Consider the following 21,468-nt stretch of genomic DNA (forward strand, 5'->3'; position numbering starts at 1 on the left):
CTACAGTAATAACATTTTTTTTGTTACATTTGTACCCCGCGCTTTCCCACTCATGGCAGGCTCAATGCGGCTTACATGGGGCAATGGAGGGTTAAGTGACTTGCCCAGAGTCACAAGGAGCTGCCTGTGCCTGAAGTGGGAATCAAACTCAATTCCTCAGGACCAAAGTCCACCACCCTAACCACTAGGCCACTCCTCCACTTACATGTTATCTATATGGTATATCAAGAATCTAACAAACATAATAGACACTAAAATATATTCTTATTAAACTCTGCTTCAAACCATAAAACCATAAAAAAGTACTCATACCAATTGACTTATAATTATTTTCTTGCTAGTTACTTAATACCTGTAGCCAGCCCTCCATATTTTTTTTTTTTGGGGGGGGGGGGGGAAGAAGGGGGCAGAGATGAACTGATGGGTGGGTGGAAAGATCACATTTCCTCATCCTCATCCTCATCCCCCCCCCACACATTAAAAATATTACCTCTGCTGGCGGGGATGCTGCAGCCCTGCCAGCCAAAGAGATTCACTATCCAAGTGACTTTTTTCCTCCTTGTGCTGCTGCAGTAAGGAGAAAGTTAACTGCAACCGCTGACCTGGGACTCCTCACTCATGCTCAGTTTACACAAGAACTGAGCATGTGCGAGGAGACCCAGCGTCAGTGGCTGGAGGCACACCACCAACTTTCTCTCTACTGCTATAACACAAGGACAGGAGCTGCTTGATCAGGGGAATTTCCTTGGCTGACAGGACTTTAGCATCCCCCCCAGCCATTTAACAGGTACTGTAGGTTTGGGGGGAACCTGAGCCCAAAGTTTGGGGGGGGGGGGGAGCAGGTCCCCAAGTACCTATGCCACTGTTTACAAACAATGATTATTATTATTAAAAGTATTAAGAAGAGAACCACAAAGTAGCTTACCTGAGTTGGGACAAGTACTGGAGGATAAGCCAGCTTATGATGTCTATACATCCAAAACAAAAGGAGTACTATCACTGCAATTCCCATGATAGGCACCAATGAATAAAGCAAGGCGTTGAACAAAGGTGGCTTAGGTGGAACAGGATTTGAAGTAGCTGATAATAAAAAAAAAAAGAATGATTGCAATTAAAACTGTATATATTACAAAACACCAGTAAGAGGATTATACAAATGTGCAAATAACCCACAGTTAACATACAAATTCTTTCATAAATAAATTACCTCAAATATTAAACCAATTCTTTGATATCTCCATCATCCCTTAGCTGTTTACATCACCGTTTCATTAAGTAGTTAGATTTTCCTCTTATTATTTTCCTATACATCGCTTGCTAGCTTCAGAAATACGCCTGAAAAACCACCAAGGATGTTTCACTTCTTCATTCAGTTGATTCTATGGCTTTTCTGATGTATTTATTCCTAAACCAAGGCAGGAAGACCAGGATAGATATAACTGATTTTCCTGAAATTTCCCAGGATATTATTCAAACTAGGGCTACCCTGCTGGTGGACTTAGAATGGAGCAAGAAAAAGTAAAAATATTGAAACGTTATTTCTCTATAAAAGGAAGTTTCTTTTTGTGGTCAATCAATTCAAGTTTTCCCTGTTTTGACCAGGGCCACTCAGCAACTTAGGAAGCCATTTTTGGCTCTAAAAGGCAAGTGTTGGCCCTGGGAGCATCTTTTCCTCTTTGTTATCCTTATCAATGCTTAATTACATTTCAAATGAAGAGATATGCATACTTTGATCTCTCTCAGTTAGAATCCTTTCTTCTTGCAATAGAAAAGGAAAAGACGGACAACAAGGTCGATAATTAATGAATCATTTTTTCTGGACAGATATTTACCATTTATTTGACTTATTTTCTTGCATTTCTCTACCTGCCCATCTTGATGTGAATTAGTTAATGCAGTTAACTGTATTGTTTTGCAATTATAAATATAAATCCTGAATTATTAAAAAAAACATTTCCCTCAATAGACTGTGATTGAATCTCTTTCCAGAAATTGTACATGTATAATTCCTAAAATGTAGTCATGCGGGGTCTTATTACACAGTGACAGCAGATAAAGACCTGAATGGTCCATCCAGTTTGTCCAAAAGTCACACTCATTATCAATTCAGGATTAAAGCCAACAATGAATGTGATGTAAAATATTTGATCATGGTCTTTCTTTGGCATTTCTGGGACACAGACCATAGAAGTCTGTCTGGCCCTGTCCTTACAGTCTAACCATCGGAGTTGCTTTCGAAGCCCACTCCAGCTCATCTTGTCATCTGTGGAACACAGACTATAAAAGTCTGCCAGCGCCATCCTCAGGTTCCAGCCACTGAAGTTGCTGTCGAAGCCCTTTCCAGCCCAACCTAAACTGGATGCCATATGTGGGATTTGGACCGTACAAGCCTGCCCAGTACCGGCCCTAATTCATCACAGCCGGAGTCATTATCTAAGTGTTACTCAACACATCCACATACATGCAGCCATTTTTTAGTTTTTTTTTTTTATACCATTCATTTTCTACTTTGAGATCCTCTGTGTTTATTCCACATCATTTTGAATTCTGTCACCGTTTTTGTCTCTATCACCTCCATTGGGAGGGAACTACAGGCATCATCCACCTTCTCCATGAAAAAGTATTCCTTGACATTACTCCCAAGTCTACTACCCTCAATTCGTGTCCTCTAGTTTTACTGTTTCCCCCTTCTCTAGAAAAGATTTGTTTCAATATTAATACCTTTCAAGTATTGAAATGTCTGAATCATATATCCCCTGTCCCTTCTTTCCTCTACGGTATACATATTCAGATCTTCTAGTCTCTTCTCATATACCTTTTGGCGCAAACCCCATACCATTTTTGTTGCCTTCCTCTAGACCACTTCTAGTCTTTTTACATCCTCAGCAAGATACAGCCTCTGAAACTGAACACAATACTCCAGGTGGGGCCTACCAACAACTTGTACAAGGGCATCAACACCTCCTTTCTTCTGTTGGTTACACCTAGGGGCTCATTTTCAAAGCACTTAGCCTTCCAAAGTTCCATAGGTTTCAGGGAACTTTGGAAGACTAAGTGCTTTGAAAATATGCCTCCTAGCATCCTTCTGGCTATGGCCACCGCCTTGTCACACTGTTTTGTTATTTTAAGATTCTTGATCATCATCACCCCAAGGTCCCTCACTCTGTCTGTACATATCAGCCTCTCACCTCCTATGACAGTGATGGCGAACCTATGGCACACGTGCCAGAGAGGGCATGCAGAGCCCTCTCCTTTGGCACGCGCGCTGTCGCTGGTCCGCCCACTCTCCCTCCCTCCGAGCAACAGGCTGGCCTCCCTCCCTCCCACCAAGCACCAGGCCGCCCGCTCTCCCTCCCTCTTCCAACCAACCACCAGCCCGCCCTCCCTCCCAGCACCAGGGACCCCCTCCTCCTCTGAAATTTAAAAGGCATATCTCAGGGTTAAGGCGGCGTCGGCAGCGGGAATGAAAAGCATGTTCTTTGCTCGGCGCGCCTTCGGCCTTCCCTTCTGTCTCTCAAGCTCTGGTCCCGCCGGACACGCACCAAAAATGAAATTGCCGCAAGAGCCACGTGGTAGCCGGGCAGTAACTCCATTTTGGTGCGCGTTGCGCACGCATATACACTTACGTAGCTTAGTAAAAGGGCCCCTTATTTTGCAAGTTAAGAATACAGAGTCACAATGACAGAAAAAGAGTCTTAATATCCGATCACGATCATGGTCTAAAACAAAATTCACATTCAATGGAGCTGGCTTAAATCCTGCAGTATCATCCTCTACTGTTTGAGTCAAATTCAGAATATCGAATGAGGTATCCAAATTGGAAGCTAAGGGTTAACTTGAATTTTTCTTAACAAATTGAGGCACATAGTAGATCCATGATACTGGAGAGTATGAATGTGCTGGAATCTTAAGGATTTCTGATGGATATTGCTTAAACGTAATTAAATGTGCCACTAAAGGGATCTTACAAAAATTTATGAAGCGGAGCAAAGTATCCATTTTTCAGTTTTCCAGTGAAACATCAAGTTATCTTTTACCAAAACATTTTGGGCCCCCTTTACAAAGCTGTGGTAAAAGGGGCCCACTGATGGCATCAGTGCATGGATTTGCTGTGCACTGATGTGGCTTTTTTTTTTTTTTTAAAGGAAATGACTGGGTGGTAAGTACAAACTTGCTGCGCAGTCATTTCCTGAGGGAGCTCCCATGCTAATCTGGTGGTAAAAATAAAAAATATGTCCTGTGGCACTGGAAAAGGTATGCACTGGGGGCAGCACTACTGCTGGCTCCTATGGTTGGCCGGTGGTAGTGCTGGATTGACGCATGCCAACATCGCGGTAACTCTACCGCAGCATTGTAAAAGTGCCCCTTTTGTTTTCCAGGAAAGTCCTTAGTGTTCTCTTCAATAGTATCCAGGTGTTTTTCAAAAGAGGAAACTTTGTTCCAAAGAATTAACCCAAGAAAAAGAGTTAGAAAAATGTGAAGATAATGTCATGATTTTCTGGGAGAAAGGCACCTCTATACCTGTCATTGCATCCCATAAACTCTAGGTCAGGACATACAGCTCCCTTAGATTTCTATTCCCCAAATGCATCACTCTGCACTTCTTTGAACTAAACTTTTACAGCCAAACATAGGACCATTCTTCTAACTTTTGCAGACCCTTTTTCTTGTTTTCCACTCCCTCGGGGGTGTCCACTCTATTACAAATCTTAGTATAATCTGCAAAAAGGCACACCTTACCATTTAACACTTCAGCAATGTCACTCACAAATATATTGAACAGAACTGGCCCCAGAATCAATCTCTGAGGCACTCCACTCCTTTCCTTCCTTCGAGTGATTTCCATTGACCACCACCCTCTGGCATCTGTCCTGTCAACCAGTCTCTAATCCAGTTCACTACTTTGGGGCCTAACTTCAGCCTGTCAAGTTTATTCAAGAGCCTTCTATGAAGAACCATGTCAAAGGCTTTGCAGAAATTCAAGCAGATTACATCCTCGATCCAATTCTCTAGTTGAAATCAAATTCATTTGGCACAGTTTACCTTAGGTAAAAGCATGTTGCCTCAGATTTTCTAACCCACTGGATTCCAGGAAATCCGTAATCCTTCCTTCAGCAATGCTTCCATTAATTTTCTAATAATCAAAGTGAGGCTTAACAGTCTGTAGTTTCCGCTTCTTCTCTGTCACCACTTTTGAGAAAGTCCACATTCGCTCTTCTCCAATCGAGAGGAACCTCTCCCTTCTCCAAAGATGTATTAAACAAATTAAGAGGACCCACCAGAAGCTCTCTAAGCTCTAGAGAATAACACAGTGACAAAATTTGTCCCTGTCCTGTCTCCACAAGCTCTGTCCGATTCCATCTGAACAAGACTCGAACAGTTATGATTTTATATTTAAATCATTTTATTAAAGTATAAAAAGAAATATTCTGTACAACTGTTTTACAAATCACAATCAATACAGAAAAAGGATCAAAACCCCCATCTCCCCTCCCCCCTCACAAATATCCCCTCCACTATGGGGAAAATTGAACAAGCCAAATTACTACAGAATGCTAATAGAAAATTCATGCTAACAGAATACCTCAGTAACACAAATGCCAAATACACAAGCTGACCAAAAATGATAAACATATATTAAAACAAAACTCCAAGAAGCTACACCAAAGAAACAGAAAGAAATTCATTTCCTCCTATCCCGTGCAAAATATACCATATTTTTCGGACTATAAGACGCACTTTTTTCCCCCCAAATTTGGGAGAAAAATGGGGGGTGCATCTTATAGTCCAAAGGTAGACTTCTTCCTACTCACGCGATCTTCCCTGGTGGTCTAGTGACATCGGGGCAGGAAAGAGCCCCCTCTTTCCTGCCCAGCGCGCTGCTCTCCATCCTCCTGTATGCAGCCTGACGGTCTCGGCGAGATTCAAAATGGCCGCCGAGACTTCAATTCTCGGCGGCCATTTTGAATCTCGCCGAGACCGTCAGGCTGCATACAGGAGGATGGAGAGCAGCGCGCTGGGCAGGAAAGAGGGGGCTCTTTCCTGCCCCGACGTCACTAGACCACCAGGGAAGATCGCGTGAGTAGGAAGAAGTGGTGACAGGGCGGGATTCGGACAAGACGCACCGGAGCACCTAGGTTTTAGAGTTGGGAAAAAGGAAACATTTTTTTTTCCTATTTCCCTCCTCTAAAACCTAGGTGCGTCTTATGGTCCGGTGCGTCTTATAGTCCGAAAAATACGGTAATCACACATGCCAGAGAAGGTGTTAAGGGAGTGCAACTAGCACAACTGCCACCTGGCCAGAGAGAGTCCTAAGCCTGCTGAAAGCTGAAGAAGGCGTGGCCTAGTAGTGGACTTTGGGGGTCCCCTCCTAAATTTCTGTTCTGGGACCTAGCCACATCTAACACCAGCTCTGGCAGGACACACATTTCAAATCTGACATATTCTAATCACGAATTAGAAATTTTTGTCTACATTTTGTTGTCTGGTCATTTTATTTTTTTACTCATGTTGGTCCTAGGCTCTGGCTCGTTTCTCTCTGTCTTAACTCACTCACTAGGGTCTCCTGCTCATTTTACATTTCTTCTTTCTACATGCTCACCATACATCTTCCATCTCTGTGTACCCATCTTTCCCCATATTCATCATCTCCCTTCTCTGTGTCCTCTATACTTTGCTGTTGACAATTTCCTCTGTGTCCATCTCTCTGCATTCATCATCACCACTCTATGTCCCTATCCCCTCTCCCTGTGTCCAGACTTCAGAACTACTCCTCTGTGTATCTATGACTTCCAAGTCTAGCATCATCCCTCTGCGTCCATATACTCCTCCCATGTCTGGCATTGCCTCCTGTATGTCAATATACCAACCGCATGCAGCATCTCACCCTCCTTCCCTCCAGCGCAGCCTCTGTCCCCTTCAGCTCCAGTCCTCCCTCCCTCCTTCCAATGTGTTTTTAGGCCTCTTGTACCCCTTCCCAAATTAGCATGTACCAGCCATCCACAATTTGGGGGGATAAAAGAAACCAGGGCTGCATGCATATGAGAAAGTTCATTTTTTATTTACTTACCAATTACAGATGCAATTAATAGTTTCTCATGAGAGATCAGTACAGTTACATAAAGAGATGTTCACTGTGACTGTGTCTCTAAAATACTGTTCTGATACAGCTGCTTATATCGTTTGTTTCAGACAATGATTTACATGACTTTTCCTGCAAATTCTCTCTCTCATAGATTATTATCTGGTTCTCACCATCTGCTTTCCTTAACATGTTAAACCACATTCTTCCTGTTTATACTAGTTTCTTTCCCAAGCCTGCTTGCCCATAAGGGTATCATAATAGATCATAAATTCCAGAGTCATGCAGGCTCATCAATCTCTGATAGATTCCAGAGTCACAAAGGCTTATCATCTCTGGCCTTTTGATCTATTCCATAGTGCATGACTGTGCTCATAATTCTACATCTCCCCCCTTGAAGGCCTTGAAAGTAAGGGCTTCACTTATTTAGAACTTCAGCTATAATCCCATCCATTCCAGAGGGGAACCATAAGTTCCTTCTCAGGTGTATATTAAGGTTAGCGAGATTGTAGGTGTGAGTCACAATGTCAAAACCCTTTTTTTTTTTGCAGGTATTGGAGCTATGGGTAACAGGACAAGGTGGTTATAGTGAAATATATATATATATATATATATATATATATATATAGCTCTTCTTTAACCTTCCCCGGGCCTTATGTTACTTACAATGCCTCCCCATCTAAATAATCCTAGAGGAGGACAATAATGCAGAAAAAGAAATAACAAAAAATTTAAGCATTATCTTCAATATTTTAAATCTCTGCGTTAATATGTAGTCTTTCATATAGAACATATTCATGTCCTATAGGTTCTTTCTTACTTAAAGCAGTATCAATTAATTGTTGCACTAAACTCCTAATGCAAGGTATTACACAACAGCCAAGAAGTACAAATACAGCAACAGCTATCATTGTGGTTAAACTAGATACTATGAAAGTTTTCCATTTCCGAAAAATATTTTCCATCCACCCAGTCCAGGTTGTGTCCACACCAGAATTCTCAGCAAGCTCATCAGCTAAGATAGCAAGTCCTTGCAAGGCCTTAGTTATAGTCCCATCAGGTGCATGTGTTATTAGGTATACATGTACAAAATTGTCATCCTAGCATACTACAAACTCCGCCTTCATTTGCCAACATCATATCGAGAACCATGTGGTTCTTCCAAGCCATCCGGCTTATGGCATCCAGATGGGCAACAATACCTTTAACTGCATCTCTGGTGTAATTCATAAAGCGTTGCTGGTTATAATAAATGTAGTTAATCCAATCAACATTCTTGTTAACAGTGGACCACCAAAACAAAGAGGATTCAAAACCTGCAGCAATTTGGTTGCGGCCTTGAATTCATCTGGCACCCCCCTTTGTACACCTATAGAGTCAATATAAAGTCTATCATCAAAGGAACCATGGATTTCTCACTTCTTTCTAGAAAGAACTGGATTATTAACTGGTTGGGTTGCTATGGTAAGTGGAATCACTAGTTGGACTAGACCACATTTGCCCTGCCAGTTGGTGGGCAGCGTTGAGTATAAGGTTTCGGTTCCACAATACCACCATATGTCCGCCCAAGGACGAGAAAAGTCAGAAAAGTCAAGGTCAATGGTAGAGGTTAAGTTACAGTTACATAGTGAAAGGTTACCAACTAAGTAAGGATTTAGGTCTTTTTCTTGGGTTAGACAGGTCTAAACAATTGTCCCAGGGACTGGTGGTCTGAATACCGTAGGTGTTTTCGCTCCCTTGGGTAAGTCGGGGAGCAGTAGACTGAGGGAAAGGCAGTGTGGTTCAATAGTTTTACTGGAACCCTGAAGCAGTTTTAACATGCACATGGTTCCATTGTAATCATTTACAAAATTTAAGGCAAAAGGGACTGCCCGAGGCTCAGGGTGAGAAGCAGAACAAATATAACAATCAGATACTTTTAAACTCCGGATAGTATACCGAATCCAGTCTAACCACACATTAGCTTCACCGAAACCAGCCTCAAGAACAAAAGTTTCCCTAAGGCTGATTACATTGAGAAGCTAAATGGGAATCTTTGCTTCTGGAATTTGAGGTAGTAAGGGATTAAGTGAACCAGTATTGGATGTTTGAGGGGTAGTGACCATCACATGAAAGCGACCAACAGGATCAGTGTTGGTGGCTTCTATTCCAATACCGAAGGTGCGATTAATCCCTTCATATGCCCCTTTAAAAGTAATAAGTACGGGGTTACATTTTTCTTCTTCACAATTTGTACATAAGTAATGCCACACTGGGAAAAGACCAAGGATCCATCGAGCCCAGCATCCTGTCCACGACAGCAGCCAATCCAGGCCAAGGGCACCTGGCGAGCTTCCCAAACATACAAACATTCTATACATGTTATTCCTGGAATTGTGGATTTTTCCCAAGTCCATTTAGTAGTGGTTTATGGACTTGTCCTTTAGGAAACCATCTAACCCCTTTTTAAACTCTGCTAAGCTAACCGCCTTCACCACGTTTTCCGGCAACTAATTCCAGAGTTTAATTATGCATTGGGTGAAGAAACATTTTCTCCGATTTGTTTTAAATTTACTACACTGTAGTTTCATCGCATGCCCCCTAGTCCTAGTATTTTTGAAAAGCGTGAACAGACGCTTCGCATCTACCTGTTCCATTCCACTCATTATTTTATATACCTCTACAATGTCTCCCCTCAGCCGTCTCTTCTCCAAGCTGAAAAGCCCTAGCCTCCTTAGTCTTTCTTCATAGGGAAGTCGCCCCATCCCCGCTACCATTTTAGTCGCCCTTCGCTGCACCTTTTCCAATTCCATTATATCTTTCTTGAGATGGGGCGACCAGAATTGAACACAATACTCAAGGTGCGGTCGCACCATGGAGCGATACAACGGCATTATAACATCCTCACACCTGTTTTCCATACCTTTCCTAATAATACCCAACATTCTATTCGCTTTCCTAGCTGCTGCAGCACAGTGTGCAGAAGGTTTCACTATATTAATCGACAACGACACCCAGATCCCTTTCTTGGTCCATAACTCCTAACGTGGAACCTTGCATGACGTAGCTATAATTCGGGTTCTTTTTGCCCCACATGCATCACCTTGCACTTGCTCACATTAAACGTCATCTGCCATTTAGCCGCCCAGTCTCCCAGTCTCGTAAGGTCCTTCTGTAATTTTTCACAATCCTGTTGCGAGTTAACGACTTTGAATAACTATGTCATCAGCAAATTTAATTACCTCGCTAGTTACTCATCTCTAAATCATTTATAAATATATTAAAAAGCAGCGGTCCTAGCACAGACCCCTGAGGAACCCCACTAACTACCCTTCTCCATTGTGAATACTGCCCATTTAACCCCACTCTCTGTTTCCTATCCTTCAACCAGTTTTTAATCCACAATAGGACATTTCTTTTGACACGGTTCCCCACAGGAGGCTCTTAAATAAACTGGATGGGCTGAAGATAGGACCCGAAGTGGTGAACTGGATTAGGAACTGGTTGACGGACAGAAGCCAGAGGGTGGTGGTGAATGGAATTCGCTCGGAGGAGGGAAAGGTGAGTAGTGGTGTGTCTCAGGGATCGGTGCTGGGACCGATTCTGTTCAATATATTTGTGAGTGACATTGCCGAAGGGTTAGAAGGTAAAGTTTGCCTATTTGCGGATGATACTAAGATCTGCAACAGAGTGGACACCCGGGAGGGAGTGGAAAACATGAAAAAGGATCTGAGGAAGCTAGAAGAATGGTCTAAGGTTTGGCAATTAAAATTCAATGCGAAGAAATGCAAAGTGATGCACTTAGGGAATAGAAACCCTCGGGAGATGTATGTGTTAGGCGGGGAGAATCTGATAGGTACGGATGGGGAGAGGGATCTTGGGGTGATAGTATCTGAGGATCTGAAGGCGACAAAACAGTGTGACAAGGCGGTGGCCGTAGCTAGAAGGTTGTTAGGCTGTATAGAGAGAGGTGTGACCAGCAGAAGAAAGGTGTTGTTGATGCCCCTGTATAAGTCGTTGGTGAGGCCCCACCTAGAGTATTGTGTTCAGTTTTGGAGGCCGTACCTTGCAAAGGATGTAAAAAGAATTGAAGCGGTGCAAAGAAAAGCTACGAGAATGGTAAGGGATTTGCGTTACAAGACGTATGAGGAGAGACTTGATGACCTGAACATGTATACTCTGGAAGAAAGGAGAAACAGGGGTGATATGATACAGACGTTCAAACATTTGAAAAGTATTAATCCGCAAACGAACCTTTTCTGAGGTGCGAAGGCGGTAGAACAAGAGGACATGAAATGAGATTGAAGGGAGGCAGACTCAAGAAAAATGCCAGGAAGTATTTTTTCACGGAGAGAGTAGTGGATGCTTGTAATGCCCTCCCGCGGGAGGTGGTGGAAATGAAAACGGTAACAGAATTCAAACACGCGTGGGATAAACATAAAGGAATCCTGTTCAGAAGGAATGGATCCTAAGGAGCTTAGCCGAGATTGGGTGGCAGAGCCGGTGGCAGGAGGCGGGGATAGTGCTGGGCAGACTTGTACGGTCTGTGCCCTGAAGAGGACAGGTACAAATCAAAGTAGGGTATACACAAAAAGTAGCACATATGAGTTTGTCTTGTTGGGCAGACTGGATGGACCATGCAGGTCTTTTTCTGCCGTCATTTACTATGTTACTATTTCCTCCTATCCCATGACCCTCCAATTTCCTCTGTGGCCTTTCATGAGGTACCTTGTCAAACGCCTTTTGAAAATCCAGATACACAATATCAACTGGCTCCCCTTTGTCCACGTTTGTTTATTACTCCTTCAAAGAACTGAAGTAAATTGGTCAGGCAAGATTTCCCCACACAAAAGCTGTGCTGACTTGGTCTCAGTAATCCATGTGCTCGGATGTGCTCTGTAATTTTGTTTTTGATAATAGACTCTACCATTTTCCCAGACACCAATGTCAGACTCACCAGTCTATAATTTCCTGGATCTCCTCTGGAACCTTTTTTAAAAATTGGTGTTACATTGGCCACCCTTCAATCTTCCGGAACCACGCTCGATTTTAAGGATAAATTACATTTCACTAACAGTAGCTCCGCAAGCTCATTTTTCAGTTCTATCAGTACTCTAGGATGAATATCATCTGGTCCAGGAGATTTGCTACTCTTCAGTTTGCTGAACTGCCCCATTACATCCTCCAGGTTTACCGTGAAGTCAGTAAGTTTCTCCAACTCGTCCGCTTGAAATACCATTTCCGACACCGGTATCCCACCCAAATCTTCCTCGGTAAAGACCGAAGCAAAGAATTCATTCAATCTCTCCGCTACGACTCTATCTTCCTTGATCGCCCCTTTTAACCCCACGGTCATCCAGCGGCCCAACCGATTCTTTTGCCGGCTTCCTGCTTTTAATATACTGAAAAAATTTTTTGCTATTTTTTTTGCCTCTAATGCTCTCTTTTTTTCGTAATCCCTCTTGGCCTTCTTTATCTGCGCCTTGCATTTGCTTTGACACTCCTTATGCTGCTTCTTATTATTTTCAGACGGTTCCTTCTTCCATTTTCTGAAGGCGTTTCTTTTAGCCTTAATAGATTCCTTCACCTCACTTTTCAAATACGCCGGCTGTCTTCCGGACTTCCGTCTTTCCTTTCTAATTTGCGGAATATGTTTGGCTTGGGCCTTCAGGATGGTATTTTTGAACAGCGTCCATGCCTGTTGTACAGTTTTTACCCTCTCAGTTGCCCCTCTAAGTTTTTTTTTTTTTTTTTTTTTTTTTTTTTTAACTGTTCTTCTCATTTTATCATAGTCTCCTTTTTTAAAGTTAAACACTAACGTATTTGACTTCCTGTGTATAGTTACTTCAAGGTTAATATCAAAACTGATCATATTATGATCACTGTTATCAAGCAGCCCCACTACCATAACGTCCTTCACCAGATCATGCGCTCCACTAAGGACCAAGTCTAGAATTTTTCCTTTTCCCGTTGGCTCCTGCACCAGCTGCTCCATAAAGCTGTCCTTGATTTCCTCAAGGAATTTTACCTCTCTAGCGTGTCCCGATGTTACATTTACCCAGTCTATATGTAAGTCACCCATTATTATCACATTGCCCATTTGTTTGCGTCTCTGATTTCTTTTATCATTTCTGCGTCTACCTGCTCATCCTGGCAAGGCGTAGGACGGTAGTACATTCCTAACACCGCCCTTTTCCCTTTTATACATGGAATTTCAACCCAAAATGATTCAAAGGTGTGATTTGTGTCCTGCTGAATTTGTAATCTGAGTCAAGGCTCTCGATAATATACAATGCTACCCCTCCACCATCCGGTCCACCCTATCACTACGATATACTTTGTACCCCGGTATGACAGTGTCCCACTGGTTATCCTCCTTCCACCAGGTCTCAGTAATGCCTATAATATCCAATTTTTCATTTAGTGCAATATATTCCAAGTCTCCCATCTTATTTCTTAGACTCCTAGCATTTGCATATAGACATTTCAGAGTATGTTTGTTGTTCCTATTTGCATGATGCTTAGTACTTGACACTAATGATTTGCCATCTTTTGTCTGATCTTTGGTTGTATTTAAGGGCACCTGGCCTACCACGGTCTGTTGTGCAACCTCATTATCCAGAAACCTTATCTTCCCTGTTTGTGAGGTATCTTTGCAAGATACCTTATCCGGAACCATGCGCTTTTGAGCGACTGTCGGCCTTCCCCCCATTTCTACTTTAAAAGCTGCTCTATCTCCTTTTCAAATGCCGATGCCAGCAGCCTGGTCCCACCCTGGTTAAGGGGAACCAGAGCTTGAGAGACAGGGAAGGCCGAAGGCACGTCGAGCGAAGCACAGGCGCTTCGCTGCTGCTGCCAACGCACGCCGCCTTAACCCCGACTGAGGAGGTACGCTTTTTAAATTTTAGGAGGAGGGGGGTTCCTGGTGCTTGGAGGGAGGGAGGACGGACGGGCGGGCGGCCTGATGCTCGTTGGGTTGGAGGGAGGGCGGGAGGCCGGCCTGGTGCTGTCTGTGTGCTGCTGGGTGGGAGGCCTGCAGCTGTGTGCTGGGTGGGAGGGAGACCTGATGGTGGGTGCTGGGTGGGAGGGAGGCCTGCTGCTGCGTGCTGGGTGGGAGGGAGACCTGATGGTGGGTGCTGAGTGGGAGGGAAGCCTGATGGTGGGTGCTGGGTGGGAGGGAGGCGGGCTGCTGGATTTTTGTGGCTGGAGGGAAGAGGATGGTTGCTGGACATGGATGGAGGGCAAGAAATGAAGAAGAAAGGAGGAAAGTAAAGAAACCAATGGAAAGGAAGCCCTGGAAACGGAGTTAAGAGAACAGATAGAGAGCAGCAGAATCAGCTACTAGAATCAATATGGATAGAAAAACAAAATCACCAGACAACAAAGGTAGGAAAAATCATTTTCATTTTAGTGTTTGGAATATGTCGAATTGGAGAATTTACATCTGCTGTCTTATTTTGCACTGGGTATACTGGAGCTGTAACAGCTTACAGAAATGATTTATAATGGAAGAAAATCATGTTATTTTTTTCTCCTACACTAGTATAATATTTTCAATGATGTCTTGTTTATATGCGCCATGGCTGGTATAAGGGATGTGGCTATCATAGGGGTGGAGTCATATGTGGTGACCCCGCCCATAATGAGTACCGGCACTTTGCGATAAATAATTCGGTTTTGGGTTGCTGTTTGGGCACTCGGTCTCTAAAAGGTTCGCCATCACTGCCTTAGACGCTGGAGACCCTCTGCGCGGACCTGACAAAAGAACAAAAAGATGGTCAGAGGTCCTGAAGGCATTTGACATGCGCAGATATTGCAACAGAGCCCTTCGCATATACAGAAGGTGCAACTGCCCATACGCCTCTGGAAACTCCTCTTTAGAAAAGGAGGGCAGGAAAATAGGCTGGTTTAGGTGAAACGCTGAAACCACCTTAGGCATGAAGGAAGGCACCGTATGTACCATTACTCTGGACTCTAAGAATTGCAGAAATTGTTCTCGACAGGACAGCGCCTGGAGCTCAGATACCCGTCTCGCCGATGTCACGGCCACCAAAAAGACCGTCTTTAAGGTCACATCCTTCTCTGAAGCTTGCCTAAGCGGCTCAAAGGGCGAACACCGAAGGGCCTTTAAAACTAACCCCAGGTTCCAGGCCGGACACGGAGCCCGCATGGGAGGACGGAGCCAAAGCACCCCTCTAAGAAACCGTGTCACATCCGGGCAAGCAGCCAGAGAGAGGCCAGAGGCCTTCCCTCGAAAACATGCTTCCACTTGAACACGCAGGGAATTATAGGCCAAGCTTTTTGTAAACCATCCTGCAAAACAAAGTCAAGTATCGGCAAGACAGAAGCCCGCATGGGTGCGATTGCTTTAGAAGCACACCAAGCCTCAAATTGGCGCCAAATCCTGGCATAAGCCACGGAAGTGGAATGCTTGCGGGCCTGAAGGAGAGTGGGAATGACTTTACTGGAATATTCCTTGTCTCTCAATTGCGCCCTCTCAATAGCCATGCCATAAGACCAAAGAGGCAGGCATCCTCCATGGTCACCGGACCCTGTGACAACAGGTTCGGTACCAGAGGTAACGGCAGGGGATCCTCTACCAGCATCCGCTGGAGGTCCGCATACCACGGCCTCCTGGGCCAATCCGGGGCAATGAGAACCACCTCTCTTTGTTGAAGTCGAATCCGCAGGAGTACTCGACCTATCAAGGGCCACGGAGGGAACACATACAGAAGGCCCTGAGGCCAGGGTTGAGCCAAGGCATCCAACCCTGCCGAGTGAGGATCTCTCCATCTGCTGTAGAAGCACAGGACTTTGGCATTTGTGCTTGACGCCATAAGATCCATTACGGGCTTTCCCCATTTGGCACATATCTGCAGGAATACTTCGTCTGCAAGTTCCCATTCCGCTGGGTCGATTTGATTCCTGCTCAGATAATCGGCTTGCACGTTGCTCTGACCTGCAATATGAGCTGCTGACAGAAACTGCAGATGAAGCTCGGCCCAGTGGCAAATATGCGCGGCCTGCGCTGCTAGTGCTATGCACTGAGTGCCTCCTTGGTGATTTATGTTGGCCACTGCTATCGTGTTGTCCGACAGAACTCTGACAGCCAATCCTTCCAGGGTCAATTGAAAGGCCAGAAGCACCTGGAAAATCGCTTTCAACTCCAAGCGAATGATAGACCACTCCAACTCTTCGGATGTCCAAAGACCCTGGGCATGCCTTCCCCGGCAATGTGCACCCCAGCCCTTCAGGCTGGCATCTGTTACCACCAGGCACCAATCGGGGAGCGCTAGCGGCATTCCTCGCCGCAACATGGTGTCTGAGAGCCACCACTCCATACTGAGGCGGGCCGCAGGGAGTCACGTGAGTCTGCATTGATAATCCTGAGATATTGGAGACCACCGTTGAAGCAGGGACCACTGCAGAGGTCTCAGGTGCGCTCTCGCCCAAGGCACCACTTCCAAAGTGGCCATCATCGACACCAACAGCTGGACTATGTCCCAAGCTCGCAGGCGAGGTATCCTCAGGAGCAGACGGACCTGGTTCTGAAGCTTGCACCAACTTTGCTCAGGTAGGAAAACCATCCCCGAGGCTGTGTCGAACCGGACTCCCAAATATTCTAGAGATTGAGAGGGGGTCAGGTGCTTTTTGGCTATATTGACGACCCAGCCCAGAGATTGCAGTACTGAAACCACTCTGGCTGTAACCTGATGACTCCCTTCTGCAGAGTCTGCTCTGATGAGCCAGTCGTGAACCCGGATACCCTCTCACCTGAGAAAAGCAGCTACTACCACCATTACCTTGGAAAAGGTTTGGGGAGCTGTGGCGAGGCCAAAAGGCAAGGCCCGAAACTGGAAATGTTTTCCCATCACCGCAAAACGCAGAAACCTCTGGTGCGGGGGCCAAATTGGTATGTGCAAGTAAGCTTCTTTCAGGTCCAAAGATGTGAGAAACTCTCCTGGCTGTACCGCCGCTATGAAGGAGCGCAGGGTTTCCATGTGAAAATGCCGCACGTTCAGAAACTTGTTGACTTGTTTTAAGTCCAGGATAGGCCGAAAAGACCCTCCTTTTCGCGGCACCACAAAGTAAATGGAGTAACGGCCAGAGCCGCATTCGGCGAGAGGCACGGGGGAAGCTGCCCCAATGTGAATCAAGCCTTGCAAGGTCTCCTCTACCGCCGCCCGTTTGGCGGCTGAACCGCATCGGGACTCCACAAACATGTCTCTTATCGGGGCACTGAATTCTATTCTGTAGCCTTCTCTGATCAGGTCCAAGACCAACTGATCTGAGGAAATCTTGGCCCACTCCTCGAGAAAGAGGGAATGTCGTCCTCCTACCACCGGAATCAAGGAGGGGGCCAGAACACCATCATTGAGAGGGTCGCCCTTGAACTCCAGGTCTTGAGCCTGCTGCTGCGGAACGTTTGTCCGAGCGAAAGGAGTTCCTCTGCTGAAAACGGGCACACGAAGTGAACCCAGCAGAACGCCCCGGCCAATAAATTCTAGCTTCACGGAAGCGAAGTCTGTAAGAGGAGGGAACCGCCTGACCATTGGAAGAAGGCCGCAGCCTATCCTCGGGTAAGCGCTGGGGTTTGGCATCCCCCAGGCCTTTCACAATTTTCTCCAACTCCTCACCAAACAGGAGAAGGCCTTGAAAGGGCAACTCCACCAACCTTTGCTTTGAGGCCATGTCAGCTGCCCAATGCCGTAGCCACAGAAGATGGCGAGCGGCCACCGCTACAGCCATCTGTTTAGCCAAAGCTATGACCAGATCATAAAGGGCGTCAGCCAAAAAAAGACAAGGCCAACTCCATCCGCGGTGCCACCTCCATAAGGGGCTCTGCTCCATCTCCGGGCTGTTCCACTGCCTGTTGTAACCAAGCGAGGCAGGCTCGGGCAGCGTAGCAGCTGCATGCAGACGCCCGAAAGGATAGGCCTGAAATTTCAAAGGACCGTTTCATAGCTGCATCCAGGCGACAGTCCTGCAAGTCCTTAAGGGCAACTCCTCCTTCCACTGGGAGGGTAGTTTTCTTTGTCACAGCCATGACCAGGGCATCCACTTTAGGCAGTGCTAGGCGCGACAAATACTCCTCATTTAGAGGGTATAATTTTCCCATAGCCCTGGCGACTTTCAAAGGCCCCTCGGGGTCAAGCCCATTGAGCCGTGATAAGCTCTTTGATGGAGTCATGGAAAGGGAAGGCTCGAGCAGGCCAACCTCGGATTACCGGAGGAGGTCTCAGTACTCCCAGGGTCTTCTATAGAGAGGACCTGCAAGGCATCAGTAATAAGCACTGGCAGCTCATCGTGGCGGAAAATCCTCACCGCGCAAGGATCATCTGGATCCGGTGGCAATCCTGCTCCTTCTTCTGGCTCTCCAGACCACGAAGGCCTGCCAGACCCCTCAGAGTCCTCACATCCCGACCACGGGGGGGGGGGGGGGGGGGGGGGGGGTACGCCACTCTCTGAAGGGGAATCCACCCTTCTGCACTTGTCTTGCGGCCATCTGTCAGGGGAAAAAACGCGCCTGACGGTAATCCAAGGCCAGGCTCCACTGAAGGGGACAGAGAAAGCAGGGCCACAGAGGACCCCTGCGGAAGAGCTCTTTTTAACATGTATGCATTATGCAGCAATAAAACAAATTCAGGGGGAAATGGTTCACCCTGGCCTCCCGGTTCCAGTCCGGGGGAAACAGCTCTTTTATTAGCCTCTACATGAGGCGCTCCTCCAGGCTCAAACCCCTCCGTCTCAGCGGGGGTCGCGCCATGCTATTCCAAAATGGCGCCCGCTGCCAGCTCCACGGAGCGGGAAGGAACATTTGCCATGCTTGGGTCGGCTCTACCGTCTGAAAAGCATGCCTTACCCTTAAAGAGCCCCGCTGCAGATTTGCGCTTGCCACAAACGGAACAGCGCTTTACTTTCTCAGCAGCCATCACCGAAAACGGCAGAAATTCAAAATGGCGGATTCGCGCCAAAATCGCCCCGAATGCGGGCCCTCCCCGGAGGAGCTACAAAATGCTCTTACCTCACCAGACCGAGTCTCCCAGCTCCGGTCATGCTGCACAATCAGAAGAAAACCTCTTTTCTGGGATTGCAGCGCCAAAGCGTGACGCAATTTTTTTTTTTTTTTTTTTTTTAAACGCTGTGAGGAAAGTTTGAGGCAACAGCGAAAGAGGCAAATTTCCAACTCTGGAGATTCAGTAGCGTGGGAAAGGCAGGGAAAGGGCGAACCTATGTGCCTGCATCCACAGCGTGGGCAAAGACAGGGACAGGGCTAACCTATTTGCCTTTAAAGTGGGCACCATCAGCCACAACACCCCTGCTACAACTGGCAAAAGCACAGGAGCCACCCCAGGCAGATTTTATGAAGGAGCTTGAACAAGCTACAACCACCCTGCTGGGGTGATAGAGAATACTGAAGAGGCAGATGAAGCTAGCTGGCCATGAGGCACTATGGTTTTTCAGTGCTCTCTATCTCCCCCTGCTGGTTGATGGACACAACCCACTTGTAATGGATTCATCTGCTTGATGACAAGAAATACAGCATTGCAAATAAAGCAAGCTCTGAAGCACTGACAAAAAAACATTTTGAATATAATCCTCCCCCCCTCCCAGACCTCTCAAAAACTCCTCAAACCACCCTTACAACCTCCCCCCCCCCCCCCCAATCACCTGCTAACAGAGAGAATGCAAAACCTAGGAGGTTTAAAAAATATAAACATCAAAATTAGCGATTGTTTGGACAAAGCAATATGGCAGCAAGCTCAACACACTGGCTTCAGCCCAGATAATGGGCCAGATAGGCTCGTGCCGTCTCCTGTTATTAAACCTACTTGGTTGTAATTTTCATACAACTTTACTGTTTCCTGTAAGGGAGGGAGACCCCATAAATAGGGCTGGTGCCCTTCCCTAGCAGCACAGGCGGTCGGTGGCCCAACTGTTTGGGGAGGCTAATGGGGGCAGGGTTATGGATGGGGCCAGGGGTGGAGTTTACATCCATAATTGTCTGACAACACACAGAAAAAAAAATAAGTAAAAATAAAATAGTCACAATTAATACCTTTTATTAAATTTAGATATTAGATATGTATCATATGTCAAAGAATAAAGTGGTTGCTCAAAGTATATCCTAACCACAATCGCTCAACTGCAAAACACTATGCACACACTTGTGCAAAAACACACTCAGAACCTTACTGTACCATAAATATTACACTGGGCAGACCCTAATACACCAATATACCACCCATACGGACATCACAGACCGTCAACAATATGAAACAAGGGATCATATCACAATTCTCATGTACAGCCACAAAACATCAATTTAGGGTGGATGGTATTCACAATGAGCTCCTTTTATTAACGACCAGATAGAGATAAGAGTTTTCAAATTTCAATTTTGGCACAGTATAAGTCATCAAAAACACATAGAACACAGATACATCCTCACCAAGTACAGAATAAGTAACCACAAACTAAAATAGAAATATATAGACAAAAATTAAACTGAACCCCCAAGAGGCCAGATTCCACATTCAATGCAACACCACAGAAACAGTGATGCATATCCCTAATACTGTGCAAAATATAAAGATAGCAGACATAAATTTGAAAAAAAACCTGACAAATACCAATCACCACTTTACAAATTAAGAAATAGAAATAAAACAAAACAGAGAAAATAAGATAATACCATTTTATTGGACTAATACTTTTTTCAATTAGCATTCAGAGGCCAAAACCTCCTTCCTCAGGTCAGTACTGCTGTTATGGTCCTGTGCTGACCTAAGGATGGAGGTTTTGGTCTCTGAAAGTTGGTCAAAACTGTATTAAAATTAGTCCAACAAAAAGATCACCTTATTTTCATTTCTATTTATCACCACAGCTAGAATACTACTTTCTTCTAAAGCAAATTAAAAAATCTTTTTTTCTACCTTTGCTGTCTCTGGTTTCTGCTTTCCTCGTCTTCTCTTCACTCTCTCCCTTCCATCCAGCATCTGCTCTCTTTCTCTCTCCCTTTCATCCAGGGTCTGTCTGCTTTCTCTGCCCCTTTCCCCTTTTCATATGGTGTCTGCCAGCTTTCTCTGCCCTTTCTATCCACTGCCTGCCTTTTCTTTCCCTTCTGCCTGTGTGTTCCTCTTTTCTTTTTACATATGCATTCCAGTATCTCCCCCCTCCATCTTTATTTCTCCTCTCTCTGTTCCCCATCCATATTCATCTTCTGCTTACCTCCTATTTGACTTTTTTCTCTCCATGTCCACTACCATTCCCTCTGACTCACTATCTCTCTTATCCATAACCTCCCCTGTCTCCCTGTCCCACCCATATTCAGCATTTGCTCTCTGTGTTCCCATTCCCGTTTCCCCCCATGTTCAGTATTTGCTCTCTCTTGTTATCCCCAAGTT

The 21,468-nt window shown here is 45.4% G+C and overlaps 1 protein-coding gene across 1 annotated transcript in view; it reads right to left on the bottom strand.

The window, feature by feature from the left end:
• The window catches only part of ACVR2A (activin A receptor type 2A), a 172,220-nt gene that overhangs the window by 118,576 nt on the left and 32,176 nt on the right, over positions 1–21,468 (bottom strand). Inside the window, exon 4 of the mRNA XM_030208861.1 lies at positions 926–1,080. Coding sequence (XP_030064721.1) covers positions 926–1,080 — 155 coding nt within the window. The remainder of the gene's footprint in view (positions 1–925; positions 1,081–21,468) is intronic.

This window comes from Microcaecilia unicolor, chromosome 7 (genome assembly GCF_901765095.1).
Source record: "Microcaecilia unicolor chromosome 7, aMicUni1.1, whole genome shotgun sequence".
In the NCBI taxonomy this organism is placed as follows: Eukaryota; Metazoa; Chordata; class Amphibia; order Gymnophiona; family Siphonopidae; genus Microcaecilia; species Microcaecilia unicolor.